Raw genomic sequence first — 19772 nt, 5'->3', positions numbered from 1 at the left:
TTAGGGATAACGAGACCCTATTGTGGGTCCCAAGTTGATCTTTGCCTCCTGTGGTAACAGATTGGGCAAAACACTGAGGTCTTCACACAGCTTTTGACCGTTCCTCTCCTGCCCAGATTCTACAAGGAGCTATTCTAGAAAAGTAAGGGCTTCAGAAGTGGATCCATAGAAATAAGAACGAAAATAAAAGCATGTTGGGTTATCTCTGTCCCCAGCTACTGCAAGATTGTTCTGTACAGAATGGCTTCTAGTGCTCTGGGCAACATATTTTTAATGTTAACTTCTACCTCTCCACAGGGGAGACTCTTCAATATAATTCAGTGATATTCAACCTAAATGTTCCTCTGTGAAGTTTCATCCCATTAACCCTGGCTTCACCCTGGTTTAGTACTGTAAGCAGTTCCTTTTGCTGCTGTGCCTGTTCTCAAAGTGATGGCAGTGAAGGGCATGGGGGTATTACACTGGGGTAAAGGCTGTCTCTCATAAACAAAAAGCATGGGTTTCAGGCATTGCTCAGTGCGAAAGCCATTTACTCCTGGAGTGTACTCTGGGGGCATCCCCACTGCAAGTGATTCCTGCTGCAGACTGTCCTGTCCATCTGCTACCCTTGATTTCTGCAGAGAAGCTATTAAGGACACCCAAAGGGCTGGGGATGTGGCCCGAGGGCAGCTTATGATTCCGAATTCAAAGCTCTGATGCTCTGCCCTGTAGGTGCACGGTCAGCTTGATCCCTTTATGGATCAGATACTCAGAGGTCTCTCTGGCCAGGGATGTCACCAGAGAGTGCTGAATTGCTGTTGCTCTCACAATACTGAAATGTGCCCTGCAAATGAGATAGATGGGCTGTGGGTGAGTAGTGGATATGTAGGATGAAATGTAAAAGTAAAGGGTGAGAATATTTGCTGTTTGGGAGCTGAAGCCTTATTAAAGTCCTGTCTGTCCTATTTGGGCAAATACTTTCTAAAGTATCATGTGTCACCAAAATCCCATTAAACTGTCACATAAATTATCAGAGTTTCCTTTTTCCATCACTGCGGATTACCCAGGGAGATATTTTTATGACAATGGAAGCTTTTTCAGTCTGCTCCTCCTGCCTGATTTCATTTCAGATGAAATCCTTCTCTCGGAAAACAGCCCATGGATTTCATAGCTCTATGGATTTCTGTACTCAGCCTGTGCAGCAGTTATCCTGCAGGTCTCTGCTGCGCTTATGGCCTTGCCCGTTTCTTCTTTTAGGCATAGCAACGTTTAGGGCAATGATTCCACTGCTCTGTTTATACTGAATGAGAATAGGATTGTAGTCTGTTTTGATGGATCTCTGCTCCAGTGTCTTCCAGTCTTTTGGGCAGCCACTGACCGGTTCCTCTCTCAGCCCAGTGTTGTTATCCTGATATGAAGAACCCAGGAAGTTAAAGTCAATAGCGCACCTAACTTGAAAATATTTACCTTTTCTACTTGTCATGTCTCAGAGGTGTTCCATTTCTCCAGTGCAATCTGTGTTTTTCCTATGCTGGCTGAAAATCATATGGATTGGTGGTCAGGACATGGAAGTACAAAATACTTGAGTATCTGAAATCACCTGCTGCCATAGAAAAAAATTAAGACTAATGTGTGTGTTATGGAAGCAGGGGATGATAGAGCCTTGCCTGCTTTTGACAGATAATCTGGAGCTCTGTACATCAGCTACCTAGATAATCTGTTGGGAAGATTCTTGGAGCTGATTTTGTTTGCTTCTTGCTGCTTTCAAAGGGCACGCTAAGACATGCACGGATGCTTGTAACCAGTAGACTTAAGGATAATAGAGGAGCTTTGGAAGATAATTATTTAAGAAAGAAATCCCAGTAATTATATTATTCTGTTCTTAAAAGTTCTAAGACTGTCAGTAATGGAGAAGGCAAGAGAGAACTTTCTATACCTATTTCTGATCTATTTGTGTGAAGAAGTCCTGATGATGAAAATATCATGATGAAATAAAATATTTCTGATGTCACTAATGGCTAATGTTTAACATTTTTAACTGTCTGATCTTAAGTAGCAAGCAGATGCCTTGCATTGCAGAGATAAAAAGAAGTGGTTGAGGTGCTGTGTGGACTGGAATAGTGATTCCAGCAGCTCTCAGGACACAAGAGTTCATTCCAGAGGACTACAGGGATTCATGGATCAAATTTCTCAAGGGGCAACTAGGATGCCCTAGTGACGAGAATGACCTATGTGGCGATAGGCCTAGTCCTGACACTATTCTGGGAAATGTAGTGGAGTGACTTGATACAGGACTTGTGTGAACAAGGACCTAAAGGAAGTCAGGGTAAATATGCAGGCACACCAGTGAATGCAGGTAAGTCACTACAGACAGGGACCAGTAGTAGTAGGATGTCAAGCTGCACCAGAGCTGGGCGCTCTGTACCCATATTCATCTCCCCAATCATCTCTGGTCATCTCTGATTCAAAGGTGAATGAATTCATAAAACACATGCACAAAAGGAGGTTGCCAAGCAACTTGGAGCCTGAAACACCCCCACCACACTATGAAGGTAGAGAACAGCTAGCCAAGGCAATTTGTAGTGTTCACTTCTTTGCCATAGCTAATAGTAATAATGTATATAATGTAAGTATATTTAAGGGAGGAATAGCTCCTTGATAATTCTGGAAAACAACAGCTGGTCCTGCCAGACGGTGTTCTGCCTCTGTCATAAGACATGTCTGCTTCTGCAGTATTTAGCCAAAAGCAGGGTCAGCAAGGAGACCGTAATGTTGGGGTGGGGGAAGATTGGGGGAGGAAAGAATTGTATCTTAAAGTAACTGAAAGACTGACAACTAGAGGAAAAGCTTTAGGAGGAGAGTAAAGTGTCTGACACAGATTCTGCCTCAGATCAGTCTCATGTTTTCTGTGATCTCAGTATTTGAAGTAATTTTTTTTCAAACTTTAATATATTCATTGTACATCACACCATATCCTGTCTTCTCTCTGACTTTGCGTAACTATGCAGCCTTGGGCATATCAGATGTATCCAGAGCAGGACGCAGCCGTGACATGCATGGAAGAGCTACATTTGGTGCTCCCTTTTCCCTATCATTTGACTCTCAGAATAAGCTGTAGTGGTCACAGATAATTAAGTTGGGAGGGAGAGTTAGCATTCTTGGTTTGTCTCCTATGTCCTGGGGTAAACTTGACCCTTTGATCTGTGCAATGCTCATGATAAATTCATGCTGTATTTAGAAATAAAGGGAGGAAAAAAAAAAATCACACACTGTGTTTTAGTGGCCCTGGGCTTGGGGGTAAAGGAAAGAGAGGTATGCAGAAGCACAGCCAGAAAAATTCGAGTCAAGACCTGGATCTAGGTTGAATTTCTCACATGCTGTATGTATAATTCCCTTTGACTCCTTATTAAACCCTGTGTTGTTTCGAAACCTTCTCCCTTTACAAATGGCACGGCCCAAATCTCAGCTTGATATAATTTAGAACCTTAGCCCAGGTCAGGGCATCTGGAACTGCATTTCCTTTCCTTTCTGTGGTCGTCTTGATGAGGGATGCTGCTGTGTTAACGTGGTTTTGTTCTTTTCTTTCAGGCTGCTCTTTCCCTAACCGATGCCATGATTAGTAACATCAAAGTCACCTCTTAGTGAATCTTGGTGATGGCATAATGAGAGGAGGATTCCTACAACAGACAGGAGATTAAGCAGCAAGTTAGCAGTACTGGAAGAACAAAGCTCTTATTTTCATGCATATATCCACAGTTAAAAATGAGTGAAGAGAGGGGGAGATGGGAAGTAGGTGATACATTAGAATTATTACTCAAAGGGTTTTTGCTCAAAGTTTTGCAAGAGGCATCAGTGATGCTTTAATCTCTCATCTCTGGTTTTGTTGGTGCCACGTTAAATCCTGGCCATGTCAAAATGTAACGCAGAGTAATGAGACAAGATCTGTTGGATGAGGCTTTATGTAGCATGAAAAGGTTCCTCTGCTCTCTCTTTTTATTATTTACATTCCCAGAGAAGGTTATATGTCGTCGTGGGCTTTGCAGAGATAAATGGCTAACCTGAGCTTTCTGGCAGCTTCCCCAGAACTTGGGAAGGATTCTGCCTAAGCGTTGGCCTGAGGATTTTGAAGACTCGAGCTCAGTTCTGGACCCCGAGGGATGTGTTTGAGAACTTGTAGCTCAGTGTCCTGAAGACAGGTGTGACATGGCACACTAGGTAGTCACAAGGGGCTCAGGATTGAAATAGCACATAAGAAGGGTAGCTGAGCACCAGTGGAAACCAGCAGGCTATGCTGGGTAGCACTGAGCTGGCCAGGTCAGGGCTGCAGTCATGGGGCACGGTAAGTCAGGAATGAAGTGAAACAGCTCAGCTAAGTGCACGAATCTTGGCTGGTGCTTGCCAGTTGGTATACTGAGTACAGCTGACCAATGCTGCTGTCTACTGCTTTCATAAGCGGCAATGTTTATCACAGTTATCACAACAATTTCAAGGCAGATAAATTACTGGATATGCTTTACAGTTATAGGATTGAGTGGTTTCTGCCTGTCACAGAGTCAGGTCTCTGTTTCCCAGGTGTCTCAAGGGTAGCAAGTGTTATGGCCATAACATCAACTCTCTGCTCTATTTAGTGCTTCATTAGTCTTCACGCTGGGTGCAGTATGGGGGAGAGCAGCATTTTGATATGGGATTTGGCTGCAATGCCTTCTGTGAAGGGAACAGGCACTTAACAAGATCTGCAGTTTGCCTACTGGTATGGACTTTTGTTACGACTCTCCTGTGGACGGGATGTCTGAGTTGCAATCGTGCTTGTCAGGAGGGGAGCTATTAAAGGAAGCTTTAACTGGAGTAGAGAGAATTCCCTGGTTGAACCCTACAGCTGTGGGCTGTCACCATTGTCACCCACAGGGAAACAGTGTAGATGATGTCTGTCTGCTCTCTTTACCCCAACCATTTCCTGGGATTTAAGATAAGGAAACTCTAGAAGCTTTTCTCACATTGAAATGAAGACAGACAGGCATATCAGTCTTGAGAAGAAGAACAGAACTCAGGTCTCTGCCAGTCCCACAGTATTTGCAATTAGCAGAGATGAGAAAGCTTAGGGTTTCTTTTTTTTCTTACTTTGACTGAGGAAAGAATCTCTCAATTAACATGCTCTGTGCTCTCCCAATGTACAGAAGAGACAAGAGTTGTTAAAGCTGTATTCATCAATTGCAAGAGAACATGTTTTATTTTGCTTTGTGCTATTTACAGCTGTTGTCCATTAGGAGTCCTCAAGAGCCTCATTCTCCGCTACAACAGCACAGTCCCATAAGTTTAGCTCAGCAATGAGCCTGCAAAACAGCACTAAATCATGGAGATGGGAGAACGAAGAAAATGTTTGGAAATGGCAAAATGCAGCTGATGTCTTTTTGAAAGCTAGTTTTTTGCTTGTTGCTATTTAAAAGCATTACTAAGGTAGATTGTAATGTACAGCATCTAGCTGGAGCAGAATAGAAATTGAGTATTCTAATTTTGGAAAAAAATAAAGGCAGAATGGCTGGGATGTGACTTGGGCACTTGGTATATTTTCACTAATGTATATACATAATTTGAGTTTATGATGTGTAAAAATGTGGTGTAAGAATAAGGTGTAAGAACGATTAAAAAAAAAATAAATTAATGTATGGCTATTGAGAAAAGAGTTCAGTTGCTTTACTGGACCACAGTATAATTGTTCTGTATGAGCTCTTTGAGCTGAGAGTGCAGTATTGCCCTCCAAATGCTTAAGAGGAAGGCATGGAAGTGGGGAGGGGTACAAAGCGGATTATTTCTAAACCTGTATGCATCCCTGAAAGACGTAATTGTATTGTACTATAATGTACAGATTGAGCAGAAGTGTACAGAATATACATTTAAGAAGAATTATTGTTTATTCTTTCTCTGGGAAATGAGAAAATTTCAATTGTATTCTCAGCTCCGGCGGTCTTTGCTTGTTGGCCAAATCACTAAGCAGCACTTTAATAGCATCTATATTTTTCAGCATGGTGTGCTACCTCCCTGTTTCACATTAATTGATTAATGATTTGTAAAGCATTTAGAAAACTGAAGGACAGCTTTGGGAGCTAAGGGCGAAGGAGCATAACTTGCTAATTCAGCATTTGTTTACAAGGGCACTCAGATGATGTGTTTGGTTGTGTTTTATGTCCTTTTACCTTTCCAAAGCCTGTCAGCTGAAGTCCCTTCAGTTCATGCAAGTGAACAGAGCCTGAGCTCTGACATCACCTGACAGAGCTGGAAAAAACATCACGGCATCATTGTGACTCCCTGACAGATACTGGTTTCGACTAAAGCAGATCTGTCAGGTTGACTTGTGACAGCTGCGTGAGCTTGTGAACGCCTCACAAAAGGATCATTTTAAGACACCTCAATGCTTTGTCCGTTCCTTTTATTTTCTCTGCCTGGCAGGTGTCTCCCTCTGCCTTCTCCTTTTTCCTTGGCCCATCCGTGGAGTATGCTCAACACAGATGGGATCTTCAAAGAATCTGCTGTCAGACTTGGTCTTTTCTAAGCATATGTATACTGAGAGTTTTTGGAGATTTATAACTAGGCCAAATGTGGGTGCTTTTTCACAGGAACAGCAAATAACATATCCGATAACAAGGCACCTTTCTCTGCCAAGCTGCAAGTCTGCTTTGAAAGGGGGGGGGGGGGGGGTTCATCAGAGCTTATCAATGGACTGTTTAGTAAGGTTTTGATTAAAAAAACAAACAAACAAAAACAACAACAAAAAAACCTCCTTTCTCCTATCCCAAATTCCCACAGCTTATGTCTCCCATGTCAAGTGTATTACTAGAAACTGAACTGTTCTAGTTGCAATTTCTGAAAATCATTCTTGCAAATCTGAGTCTGTGTCTATATTAACTGAAAACAGCAAAAGTAGTGGACTGTCTTAGCTGTGAACATTATTTCTAAATTTTTTGGATGCTTATGAAATGATGGTTAGTTTTGAAAACTCTGCCTCTGCAGCTTCTATGAGTAATATCTTCAAATCTTTGGTTGTTTTACAGACAATCGTCCGTATGTCTTTCTAATGGCCCGTGTTCACCCTGGAGAAAGCAATGCCAGCTGGGTTATGAAAGGGACCCTAGAATTCCTTGTGAGCAGCGATCCCATTGCTGATCTCCTGAGGAAATGTTTCATTTTCAAGATTGTCCCCATGCTCAATCCTGACGGAGTCATCAATGGCAAGTGAGTTGTAGTGGCATGTACTTTTTGTGGGGTTTTGCTGGGTTTCCCTGCAGGCTTTTTTCCTGTACACCGAGCAGGTCTTGTCTTGCATGTTTTGGGTCAGGAGAATTCTCTTTGCCTAGAGCCTTGTGTTTTATTCATCCTGTTATTAATCCTATATGGTAAATGTAATTCTTGGATGTAGCCCAGTGCGCTGTCTTGCGTGGATCAGATGTTTGCGATTCTGTACTGTGTGGGGCCATAAGATGTCTCATACATACTGCATTAGTGGTACCAGACAAAGTGGATCTTGCTTGCTAAATGGAGATCTAGCTGTTCTGCTAAATCAGCAGGGCAAACTTCACCTGTAAGGAGATATACTTGGGAATAACTGTCTTTAATGCTTTGTATAGCCTGAGTGGGGAAAGATGAGTAAGGATCTATTAAGCCTTCAAGTTTTCATGGAAACATTTCCATACAGTGAAGCTCCCTCCTTCTCCCACCTCCTTTTCAATCTTCTCTCCCACACGCTTCCTAAGAGATACCAAGTCTTTCTGAGCTTACAAAAATGCAGATTCCTTTTTGCGTTCTTTATAGCTGCTTTTACACCAACCCTGCCCATCCACAGTAACATACCTTCCCTCTCCCTTCCCAACAGATGAAAAAGTGCAAATTTGCTTCTAATATGTTAAAGTGAAATGAAATAGATCTTTATGGAGCTAGTGAAAGAGGAATTCCCCTTGAGTGATTGGCAAGTGTAGTATGATGTGGTAGGTTTGCACTTCACTGTTTTTGGAGTGATGGTTGCGGACTGCCTGTAAGCGGTTGTATGTCTCTGTACTGTCTCTGATGCAGGGGCAGAAAGTTGTGGCCACATCCCATCTGCAGCAAAGAAGCTGTGCATTTTAACTTGGTAATAAGGTCTTGCAGGTTTCAGTAAGAACTGTGTCCTCCAGCTTGCTGGAATGGACTAATCTCAAAGCTGAAAGATGGTTTTAGACAAGCACTGAAATACATAAGGTGGAGAGGAGCAACTTTTCTTAAACTACAGTCACCCATCTGGTTTTAGGTCAGGCTGTGCTGATCAGGTGTTGCAGGAACAGAAAAAGGACCCTAAACAAGAACTTGAATTTGTTTGGCTCTAAATGAATTCATTTCAGTTGTGGGTGAGGGCTTCAGCAGAGAGCAACACGGACTATTCTGTCTCTAGTCTGTGACTCTGAACAGTTTTGTGCTCCTACGCTCCCCAGGACATGCGTGTGTCAGTAGTTTGGGAAGACTATTCTGAGTAGCCCAATACTGCCCCTGAGTATTTGAAGCTTCTGCTGGCACCAAATGCTTCCTTGATCCTTCCAGACAGCAGAAGCAAAAAAAGAAAGGTTGTGGCTTTTTTTTCCCCCTTATATTTTTCCTTTCACTGTGCTTAATTAAAGTTTCCAGCAGATGGAGGACTGTGGGGAATGTCTGACCTTTTTTTCTCCAGCTGTCAGGAGTGAGTATAGCAGAGAAGGGGCCCTCAGGAGGGAGGATGTGGCTCTCAGTGACACCTGGATGAAGTGTAATGTCTGAGCTCACGTCATGCAGGAAGGTGTTCTGCCTTTCCTCGTGCAAAGGAGCTTAAACTGTAGTTAAACCTGCTGACGAGTGAAAAAGTTTGGTGAGCCTTACATGTGGAGTAGGAGCAGGGAAAAAGGGACTTGGCCATGGCTTTGTAACTGATGAGGCCTGAGGAAGGGAGAGAACCAATCTTTTATGCTCTAATTTAAACGCTTGTAGGCTTTGAAGTCTCCTATGGCTCAGATATTCTTGTTTCTTCCCACATGCTTTTTCAGTGGACTCAGGCCCTGCTACGTGGAAAGAAATGGTTCTGTTCTGGGCCTGAGGCTTGCTAACAGTTTAGTGAAAATAACTGAGCACTGGAGAAAAAAATATCTTTCAGGCCCTTAATGTCTGTGTATGCACATTCAGATTTCTTTAGCTATTAATGTTCTACCTTACCCAGGTTTAAGCACCTTAGTAAATCCTGTTGTCTTTCAAATCAAATCACTGCCAATGTTATGAGGGAAACTATTTTCTGAGGAAACAGGTCTGTAGCCCATTCTTGACCATAACATTTGTAAGCAGGTACTTGCTATGTATTTTTTACACCTCTAAAACACATTTCATGAAGCCACTTGTTTGTCTTGGGATTCACAGTCCCTTTTGTGGAAGGGATTGACACACTGAATGTGTCAAATCTACTGTCAAGGCCAACAATTGTCTTGGTTCTCTGCTGGAAATACCTGCATGTGGTAACCTGCCGTTTTATTTCTTATTATGAGACAGTGATCCCTTCTGTTTTAATGCTAGGATGATGCTCAAAGTTTTCAGGTAAAATGACCTCTTCCATAGCAAAAGCTACTATACGAGCCATCCAGAGCAGTCCCATTGCCCTGACCATCCTGGCTCTGGCTTTTCTAATAAGCAGACTGATTATTATCATTAAATTTATTTTTTTTTCCACTTTGGATGTACATCTTCCAGTAAATCTCTTCCCTACTTTTCTTCTATCTTTTTCTCAACTGGCGTTAATCCTTCTTTAGTCTTATCTCAGTATCTTTATTTAAGAAAGAGTTGGACTTCTTTCTGTTGGTGGTTCTTTTGAAGCTCCTCACTCTCCCTCTTCTCAAACCCTTTGTGCCAGAGTGTGCTTAACGCTTCCCTGACCGTCATAGAGATGAATGCCAGTGCACCGTTACAAAAGATTTCTTCCAGCAGCCCAGCTGTGCCCCTACCCATGCTGGCTCCCTGCTGCAGGCACAGCTCAGTGGAAGAGTGCTCATCCCAGCAGGGTATCTCGCGATTGCACTTTGGGAGCCTTGGGCAGCAACAAGACAATCAGGGCCTTGGTATTTGCTTTGGTTAATGTGATCTGAAAGTTACATGCAGAGAATGTTCCTCTATCACAGACATGACTACAGTAATGCAATTATGCTCTGACTGTGTGTGGCTGAGCCGGGAAACAGCTCTCCACTCTCCTTTTCACTTCAGTTGATGCTCTGAGATTCCCTTCCTGTCTGTCAGTGATGGAGAGAGTTGCAGCCCTATCACTGATGCTAAATGAAGGTAGTGGTGATGCGAGTGTGTATGTACAAGTGAGGTTGTAATCACATAATATAGATCACTACCAAATATTGTAGCTAATTTGAGTTTGTTCAAGCCAGAGAGAATTAATGATTGTGTTGCTGTGTGTGGCTGAGTGCTTTGCTCCATCCCGAACAGCAGTCAGGTGTAGGGTTTGTTAAATAATATTCAGCTGATCTGATAACTGCTATATATTTTAATATTAGGTACTACTTTTCATAAGTTAATCTTACACTTTGTCAGACAGTGGCTTTTGAACACTGCAGGGGATGGGATGCTGCCTCCAATAGACCTGTGGTCTGACCTGATGTGATTGTCTGTATGCTTTATTTTTTTTCTTCTTCTGATATAAATTACAAGGAAAAAATAGTCTTAATCACTGGGAACACAAGTGTAAGTCAGTCGGAAGTGACAAACACATTAAACTGCTTAAGAGAAAGCATTCTTGCAGGCTGACTTTTGTGTAGGTTGTTCTATAAGAACCCAAGTTTTTAAGAACGTTCTTATGAACATCTTCCTCCATACCTCTACCCCTTTTTAAAATTAAAACAGATAAATAGGAAAGCTTTAGAAGAAATTCCAGTCTATTAAGTGGTGGAGAATCCATGAAGGGGAGAGTAGCATTTTCATTAGGAAACTGATATAAAATGCAGTGGGTAAGCGAGAGGCTTTGTTCCTGGCTCTGCTATTGACGGACTATGTGACCTTGGTCATTTTCTCCTCCTCTTTTTGTGAGTTTTCTTCCTGGGAGAATGAGATAATGACATACCACAACCTTTGCACGGCGTGAAATGAAGTGAAATGTCTGTACTGGGAGCATTTACTCTTCAATCTAGATCATCTTCTGATTCAACTAGTGAAAGCAGGGTCAGGCAGGGATCTTGTAAAAGCTTAATTATGGCAGCACAAAAAGAAATTTTCATAAAGAAACAGAACACTGTTGGCTGTCCGCACTTAAGCTTGTTATCACACACTTGAGCATCAAGTTGCGTGTGCACTGATGCTTACCTATGCAGTTGCATGCTGCCTTGTGATGTGCACTTGGGCTGTCTTCTCTGTGCACCTGCTGCGTACCCTCCTGTCAATGGCTTACACAAGCAGCCATTCCTCAGCGTCTGCTCAGACCTGCATACCTCCTACACACACCTGGCAGTCCCACGTATGCTCACAGTTGCAACATGATAGTCAGCATTTTGTTTTTCTTTGGCTGGGCTTCTTCAGACACTGCAGTTCCATATAAATATTGCTATTTATTACCCCTAAATTTAGGGTTATTAATTATGTCAGTATAACCTAATTTATATCACCATAAACAGCAATAATAAATGCTGCCAAATGCTAACACTCGATGCTTGCCAACTGTGCCTATGTTTAATGAGTGTTTTTTCCCCCCACTTCCCAGAAGTATTAAATTAAAAATGATTCAGCCTTGCAAGATCATTGATCAGGCAAGAGGTGGGAGCTCCTAGAGAAGTGCTTTTGTTTTAAAAAATACTTCCTATGCGGTCTCTATGTATTTTGTGCATTCACAAATTCTCTCCCCCCTCACAAACCCCTAACTGCCCAGTGTCACAGTTCTGAGTTTCTCGCTCCTACATTGCCACCCTCTTCCTCTTTCTTTACTCCTTTTAATGTTTCCTCTTTCTTCTCTATTGTCTGCCCTTTTCTCACTCTCCTTTCCCTCCTATTGAATCAAAGAAGCTTTTCAATGAAAAGAACTTGATGCACTTTTATAAATGAATTTGAACAAGTCAGTGGAGATGGGAGCTGGTAAGTCTTTTTTTTTTTTTTATGGTAAAGGAAGATGAATTTTTTGGAAGCTGCATGATTTTTTCAAAGCCATGGGGTAACCATAGTAGCGGTTAGGAAGAGGAAATCCTGATTTGCATTTTGGATTATAGCCATGGACTATTCTTTATCTGGTTTAAATACACCCTGTTCCCTCCTGCACCTGCCCTCCCACAGCACAGGCTGAGTAAGCTTTTCTGCTGCTCAAAGGTAAGGCAGGTGAGCTGTTGTTTTTTTCTGTTTCTCTCTCCATTGATATTCACTCTACTTTAGTCAGACTGTTTATTCTATCCTGTTCAGCTTATCAGGCTTTGTTCATTACCTCCTGGAATCCGAAAAAGCAGAGAAAAGCTTTACCTCTCACAATTACTGAAATGGAGAGATATAAATGTCCTCTGAAATCCCCTCCAGAACACATTTCCTTTGTGTGCTCTCAAAAGTTAAAAAGGGAAAAATATTAGTGTTGCCACTTATTCTGTGGAACCCAGTTCTTTGTTTTTTGAAGGATACTCTTAGGAGGAGGAGTAGAAGCGGGTTTATCTGTATACCAAAAAGCATTTGTATATATGACTTTTCTCCTTCTGCATTATTGCTTACTCTCCTCCATTGAGACATTGTGTTCTGCAGACAGTAAGAGGCAGAACTGGACAGGGACAGCAAAAAAAGCTACTGGCTAGTCTTAAGGAGTTGTTTGATGATCCAGAACTGCATCCTCAAGGATTAAACTTTGTGGTGATGTCATACGAAGCCATGTAAATGTAGACATCGCTCCTTTTTTCCACCTCCTTCCCTTTATTGCTTCTCTGTGGTCAGAGGATTGAAGAGGAGTTTAATTCTCAGAAGCTAGCCTTGCATAACTAAATTGGTGCCATGCTCTTTGCAAACACTCCACAGGCTCTCTCCAGACTAGCTAATCTATGAAATGTGTTTCTGTAAGGATTGTGCAAAGATGTGGGAAGGCTGGGAAAGGAGTGTTCTTGAACTGATGTTAATTAATGCAGGGGAAGAATTATCTCTAGGAGAGAGAGGTACTCCAGGATTAGTGTGCTGCTGTTCTTTAGCAGACAGTGTTGGGCTCTGTCCCCCATGTTGTATTCTGAAGCCCTGAATCTAAATGAGCACCACCGTGCCATCAGTAGTTAGCTAAATGCATGAAGAAGGCAAGGTATACTTAGATAAAAGAATATTTTTGCAAAAGATTCAATCCCTACTCATTCAGAATGGCTGTGCTCTGAGCTGCACATTTTTGGGTGGCATATTTGCATGCACTGACTCAGACCTCAGAGGAGATGAAAATGCCAGGTTGGGGAAGACAGGTCCCTGTCTGTCCTGGCTTGGTGTGTGGCTCTGGGAAGTGCTTATGAACTGTGGGTGAATTTTCCTTGTACAGAGTAAATGCTTCTCAGCTAATTGCTGCTGTGTTGCCTCAAGCATTGCCTCAGTTGCCCTATATTAATTAAGAGGACAGGGATCCTGTTCCAGTGGTGAAGCACAGCTGGTGAATAAGCACTTTCTGGACACTGTGGTCTTCTCAACAGGCCATCCTGAAAATTTTTGGTTGCTTGTCTGCCACCTTCACTTCTTCCAGTGAAATGGAGCTCAGAGACTACTTTCACCTCTTTAAGGCAAGCAGCATTATGGCTTCTGACAAGTTCAGAAAATCCCCCTTAGACGAGGCCTATGATTTGTGAGTTTAGGGTATGTGAATCTGGCTGGTATGTGAACCGCACAAGATGAAATATGGGCTACAGTGTTCCTTACCTCTTGTCTCGGCAAGCCCTTCCTTCGTGGACCCAGAAGTGAGGTCCTGTCCTCCACCATACAACTGAGTACATCTCTGTAGTGGGAGGTGACCTGATTTCAAACCAAGCCCTTTGTCCTGTGCAGTGGTGGCAGTCCATCCTTGGCTCTGCTGAGGCGCACCTCCGTCAGCAGACAGATGTGCCCCAGGACTCCCTTCTGACAGCGCTTCCAGTGCAGGATTGTTTATTCCTTCCTTTATCAGCCAGAGCTGCTGGGCCCCCTGAGTTATTAGATCTATTCGCTCATTGTCAGTGTTTCCTCCTTCGTAAATATGTCCCCATACGTCTCTGCTCCTGAGGAATATGCTTTCTCTTCTATTTACTGCTTTTCCCAGGCCCCCACCTCCTCATTGCTTCCTCCACCCAGTGGCCCAATAACAACTGAGGAGATAAATAAGCTACATAACTCTTCCCAGCTATTGTTTTTGTTGTTGTTGCCCTGCATAGTAATATATATAATAACAAGGAAACAAATCTTATTACTAAAGTAATTACAATAAATAAAAAGCTGAGAAGGGAGATGAAGGAAGGGTCTGTCTGGGGAGAGACTGCAGCAGGATTTTTTAAAATTTAATTTACTTGAGATGTTCTCTGCCACTTTATTGATACCCTGCTGAGGGGGGCTGTGACTAATTAGCAGCCAGCTGTTGTTCTAACACACCCTCACCTAATTTATTGTGTGGCTGAGTCTCTAAAACAGGAGCCTGTCTGCTATCATTGTCTATGAGACTCAGCACCAGTCTAATGTCAGTGGTTGGGTTTATTGCTTGGTGCTTCTGTTTCCTGGAAGCTCAGTAGCTGAAATTTTGGGTGCCTTGCTGCTATTTCTTTTATTTTCTAGCACATCTCATGTGTTTCCAGAAGTTTGGGCAGGAGAATACACTCAATCTGTTGAATATCAGCTTGTCCCAGCGTCCAGCCTAATAAAACCAACACAACTGCTAGTTTTTGATAAATTGCCCAGAGAAATGCACCACTGTTTGTATACCTTGGGAGAGAACAAAACAACAACAACAAAAAGGGAAAAAAAAAGACCTGGTAATATGGTAATAGAATGTCTGGCATGGGCAGAGCCTAGGGTTTCTTCATGTCTAAAAATCTGGGCCCTTGTTTTCTTGCTTGCTGGTATCTTATGAAGTGCTGTACCATGCTTGTCAGTGCAATGGAGAAAACAGTACCATCTGTCTTCTAAATGGTCACAAAAACTAATTAGTTAATGCTCGTATTAAGGACTGGAAGGATCAAATGCATTGTCTCGTGTTTCATTAGGTCTCCAGTTGCAAAAGCATGCGCGGTGTTTGCTCTGAAACAGTAAAGGTACCACATGAGCCGAGTACATCTCCCCTGGCTCTTTCATACACAATTTATGCTGATGATTCAAGGTCACCTGGGAATTTCACTGCAAAAATCACTTGATGTGGGCTCAGTGATATTAATGTCTTGGACTACTAAACAATTCAGCTCTGAGCCTTGAAAATTATTTCATTTTAGATGGGTACTACCTTGTATTTTCAAGTTAGCATGAATATTAGATATGAACACGATGTTCCACGGGCTCAGAAAGGAATTATTTTTGTTCTGCATTCGTGTCTATTCTCCTGACTGACAACGGGAGTTCATAATCAGATATGTGCACTCCTTTGACATTTCTGGGAGCCAGGAGACTGGTGTACAGAGCTAGCTTTTAGTAGAGTTAATGAGTTGATTGAATTATATTATTATTCTTATTAGTTTGATTGTGTACAAATATATCCTTTGTTTGTTATTATGTTTATTTAAGCCCCCTTTCTGATATATTATTCCCATACCAATTGTGCTTGTGCTAGGCTCTGTGCAGACAAGTAAGGAGCAGCTGGTTCCCGGTTAGGAACTGATGCATTAGTGGCACAGTCTATAGTATTGATGAGAATGAAAAGGATACTGGGGTGCTGGCTGATGGATCTTTTGTGGAGTCCGATCCATTTTCTCAGCTGTGGCCACTTGATTCACTCCTTCGCCGTTACATCCTGGGATGGGGAAAGTATCTCACTGCCACGACTTCTGCAGCCATCCAATGAAACTTTGTGAGGCTCATTGTCTTCAATACAGGAACAGGAGAAATGTATTAAATCACAGGAGTCTCTTTATACCTTCTTGCAATTTGCAGGTGATACCTGCAAACCTTGGTGCAGTTGGCCCCATAGGTAAACAAACAGTGAGAACTATGATGGTTACTGTTAACCTCGGATTTTGCATCTGATTCCTAATTGTGGTAGGAATGGAGTACTGATATAAAGGTTGAATATATTGGACGGGAGCTAACGTCATGAGTGGAGAGGCTGTTTTGATCACTCATCTCCAGATCAAGTCTTCTTACCCAAGCTAATGTCTTTTGGAAGCCGTGGATTCAGAGTTGGGGTTGTAATTCATGGGATTGGAAAAGTCCACAAAATGAAATTGTAAAAACTTCACTTTTATAGATGCAATGAAGAATGTCCAATACTTTACTGCAATATCCACACTACCTGGAAAGCTGAAATTGCCTGGGAATGAAGGTTATTGTCTCTTGTAATATACCTTCATATATTACACCGTGTAATAAATTGGGCAGTATTTCTTTTGCCCTGCAAACTGGACATCCCTGGAGTTCCAAGTGACATTTCAAATTTTATATGACCATTCAGTTCCTTTTAAGTATTAGAACACTTTTGTGTGTGTGATATATGCATAGAAATTCTTTTTAAAAGCATATGAATAAAAAATCTGGAGTTCAGTTATGCAAGCGTAGAGCTGCTTTTCCATGTGTTTGCCTTTAAAAATTCTGTGCTGGCTTAGCTCTGTGTTTTGGCTACTATTGTTCTTTAACATCTGTATTTCTGTGTTTCTCTTCCGCTTTTCCTTGCCCTCTTTGTTTAATTTGAATAACAGATTCCAATAAAAGCTGGCAAAGTGCTATGATAGGAGAGCAGATATATAACAGCCTTGGGTTGGAGAAATGGACTGGTGATTGAAAATGGTGTTTTTAGAAATGGGACAAAGAAGCATATCAACAAAAATAAGCTTCATTTGGAAGCCTGTATTTTTAAAATTGCTTGTGCAAAAATGCACCTACAGAGGACCAGCTGAGGTTGGATTGTTCACCTGTGCACATGGTTCATATGATTGCACATGCAATTGGAGTAATTACATGGGCAAATTTTGCTCCAGTAATTTGAGCAAATTGCCACCTTAATTTATAAATCCACCTGAATGTCCCAGAGAGGCAGCAGGAAAATGAAAAACAGAAAATTGAGTCAATGCTGGAATGGCAAAGAGTGAGAAATCAAAACCTCTTCTGCAACCTAAGAGACAGCACTGCTGGAAGTCAGGAAAAAAAAGTTGACCACACTTTTAATGCTGTAAAGCAGCTCTGAGTCTTGAAGGGGTAGAAAACCAAAGAGCTTTTGAAGTCATATAGCCCAGATTTTGGGCGGGGGGGGGGGGGGGGGGGGGGGAAGCTGAGATGGGCGAGGAAGAGGGCTTCAGTAATGGTGCACCTTGAGTCTGTACTTACTGCAAAACTTTGAGGTTATTATTTGAACACAGCTTAGCTCAATGATATTGTAACCATGACAGGAACCCTCGGATAGCTACAATGACGTTTTGTTGCATGGGGATAGTGATTATTTATACAGGAAGATTCTGTAGAAATTATGCTACGTTCAGAATTGTTTAGAGCTGAGCAACTTTTCCCTGGCCTTTTAGAACTGGAATTTCACGAGTGGTTGTGTCCCTATATAAGATGGTCAAATATCTGTTACATTCTATGGGACTCTTCCATGTCCTCTGTCTGAGAAAGCAGTATACAGTGAAGAAGTGGCACTGAACAACATAGTCTAGATCTTAAACCACTTTTTGGATTGCTTTCATTTGTCTGTAACAAATGACAAGTACTTACAGTATAATTATTATAATAGTTGGAGACCTATTATTCCGCTGCATATGTATTATAGACTGCAAATAGGCAAAGTGTTTTATTTCTGAATATGTATACATAACAATCCATAATCAGGTCGGTACCTTCATGCAATGCTGGTTTTGATTATTTTATTTCCTCTGACCTTTTTTCTTAAAGCTCTCCTTCTTTTTCTTAAAGCTCTCCTTCTACTCCTGTAGAGTTACTAGGCAATAACAACATTGTGAATGCAAGGATTCTTTCTATGTACCTCTATTGACATCTCTGGTAGTACATTTTTGTCCCCTATGTTCCCTCATTTTTCTCCCCAACATGTTCAGCTCCGCTTTTGATGGAGAAGAAAGTACCATTTCTCCCAGGGGACACCTGCTCAGACTGAGCACTGCCTAAAGCAGAAATTCAATTCCCAGTTCTAGCTCTGGTCCATGGTGTCTTTTACCAGTAGGTAACAGTGATAACACTAATGAAAACATACTTGTTGAGGAACATTTCCCATATTCGTTGTCTGTTAGCTAGCAAAAGATCATTAGGGAAAAAAGAAAAAAAGACAAAGATTAAAAAAGTGACAATTTTTCTGTCTTCTCAGAAATGGTTATGACACATAAGAGGATGTAAAGTGCAGAGTAGCTGAACCATCATAAACTATTTTAATACCATTTGGAAATGAGAAGAAGCAGGAAAAGAGGCTTAGGTATTAATGCAGTTTATTGCACTAATCAGTCACTTCTACAGAGTGATCCATGAACCATGATCATGGTTTTAAATCGTTACTCCAGTGACATGAAAAAATCTGGTGGTCTGTCATCCAATTCTTTAATAGATGTTTGTCTATATCATAGAAATCTCTAGTGCCATATTTGAGCTAGCAGTGAATTCTATGCTCTGATGGATATAATGCCAGGCAAGGCAGGTCTGGATTATAAGCGTGATGGCAGAGATGTAAAGCAGGGCCTGAAATTGAAGTAGAAAGAGCTAAAGGAGATTAAGCTATGTTTTACTTGAATATTTTTTGGAAATTTTTAATAACATCTTTGGGTTTAGGCTGAGATCTCTGGAAAGTCAATACAGGAAAGGCAGGGCATGCTTTGTGGGTTAAACCATTTGTATGGAGTAGCCAAACCTACTGCTTGTTGATCTGTCTAGTGTTTCACTACAAACATGCATTAGGGTTGAATGTGAAAAGCCCATGAATGAAGGCAATGGAAGAATAGTTGTTTTCCCTCCTCCAGAACATGCATACTATGTGAAGAAAGCTTGCTTTGGAATAGATGTTTGGGGAATGTGCTGTGTGGTTGTGTGCATGTGCTACTTTTCAAGTGGAGAAGAGCACTGAAGAGCTGAGCACTTTAAGTTGCAGTAATTTCCATCTCTTTCCCTGACATGCAGGTGAGGGCACCCTTGAACTATGCTACTTCTCTGTCTATCTTTAGACAGATTTGAACAGTATGTAATCTCATCGAGCACACAGTCTGCTCAGAATCAGTGTCCATATCAGTGGCTTTGAGCTTCCAGACTCATAACGCTAATACAGCTGGGAATGTAAAGAAAAAGGAGAATATTGAGAGAGATCCTCTGTTGCTGTAAGCAGCAGAAATAATCTGAATCAAGTATATCTTTCCATTACATGGTTTCTTACCAAAGCAAAAGTCCAGCTCAGGGCTGCTATTTGCTGGTGTTCATACTTTTCCCTTTTTCAGCTGGTATGTGTCAGTTTTGGCTGTGTATGTACTGATGATGGCAATGTATTTGTTATATTTTTTTTGTCCCAAAGGGTCACAAAGCACCATAGCAAAGCTGTACCTACTTTAATGTGAGGCTCTGCCTAGTGTACCACCTTTGGACTGGTACAAGGCAGCTCTTTATAGCCTCTGAACCTATGCTGGAGGTTGTTGGTTTAAAGCCATTGGGCAGAAGTTGCAGCCACTAGGTTTGCAGCAGGT

At 41.8% G+C, this 19772-nt stretch overlaps 1 protein-coding gene across 2 annotated transcripts in view; it reads left to right on the top strand.

Annotated features, from left to right (window-relative positions):
• Nucleotides 1-19772, top strand: part of AGBL1 (AGBL carboxypeptidase 1) — a 289216-nt gene that overhangs the window by 99472 nt on the left and 169972 nt on the right. For both annotated transcript variants that reach the window (XM_040570157.1, XM_040570156.1), the window contains exon 18: nt 7026-7206. In XM_040570157.1, coding sequence (XP_040426091.1) covers nt 7026-7206 — 181 coding nt within the window. The remainder of the gene's footprint in view (nt 1-7025; nt 7207-19772) is intronic.

Source organism: Cygnus olor, chromosome 11 (assembly GCF_009769625.2).
Source record: "Cygnus olor isolate bCygOlo1 chromosome 11, bCygOlo1.pri.v2, whole genome shotgun sequence".
In the NCBI taxonomy this organism is placed as follows: Eukaryota; Metazoa; Chordata; class Aves; order Anseriformes; family Anatidae; genus Cygnus; species Cygnus olor.
This window is presented reverse-complemented; position numbering and strand designations above follow the sequence as displayed.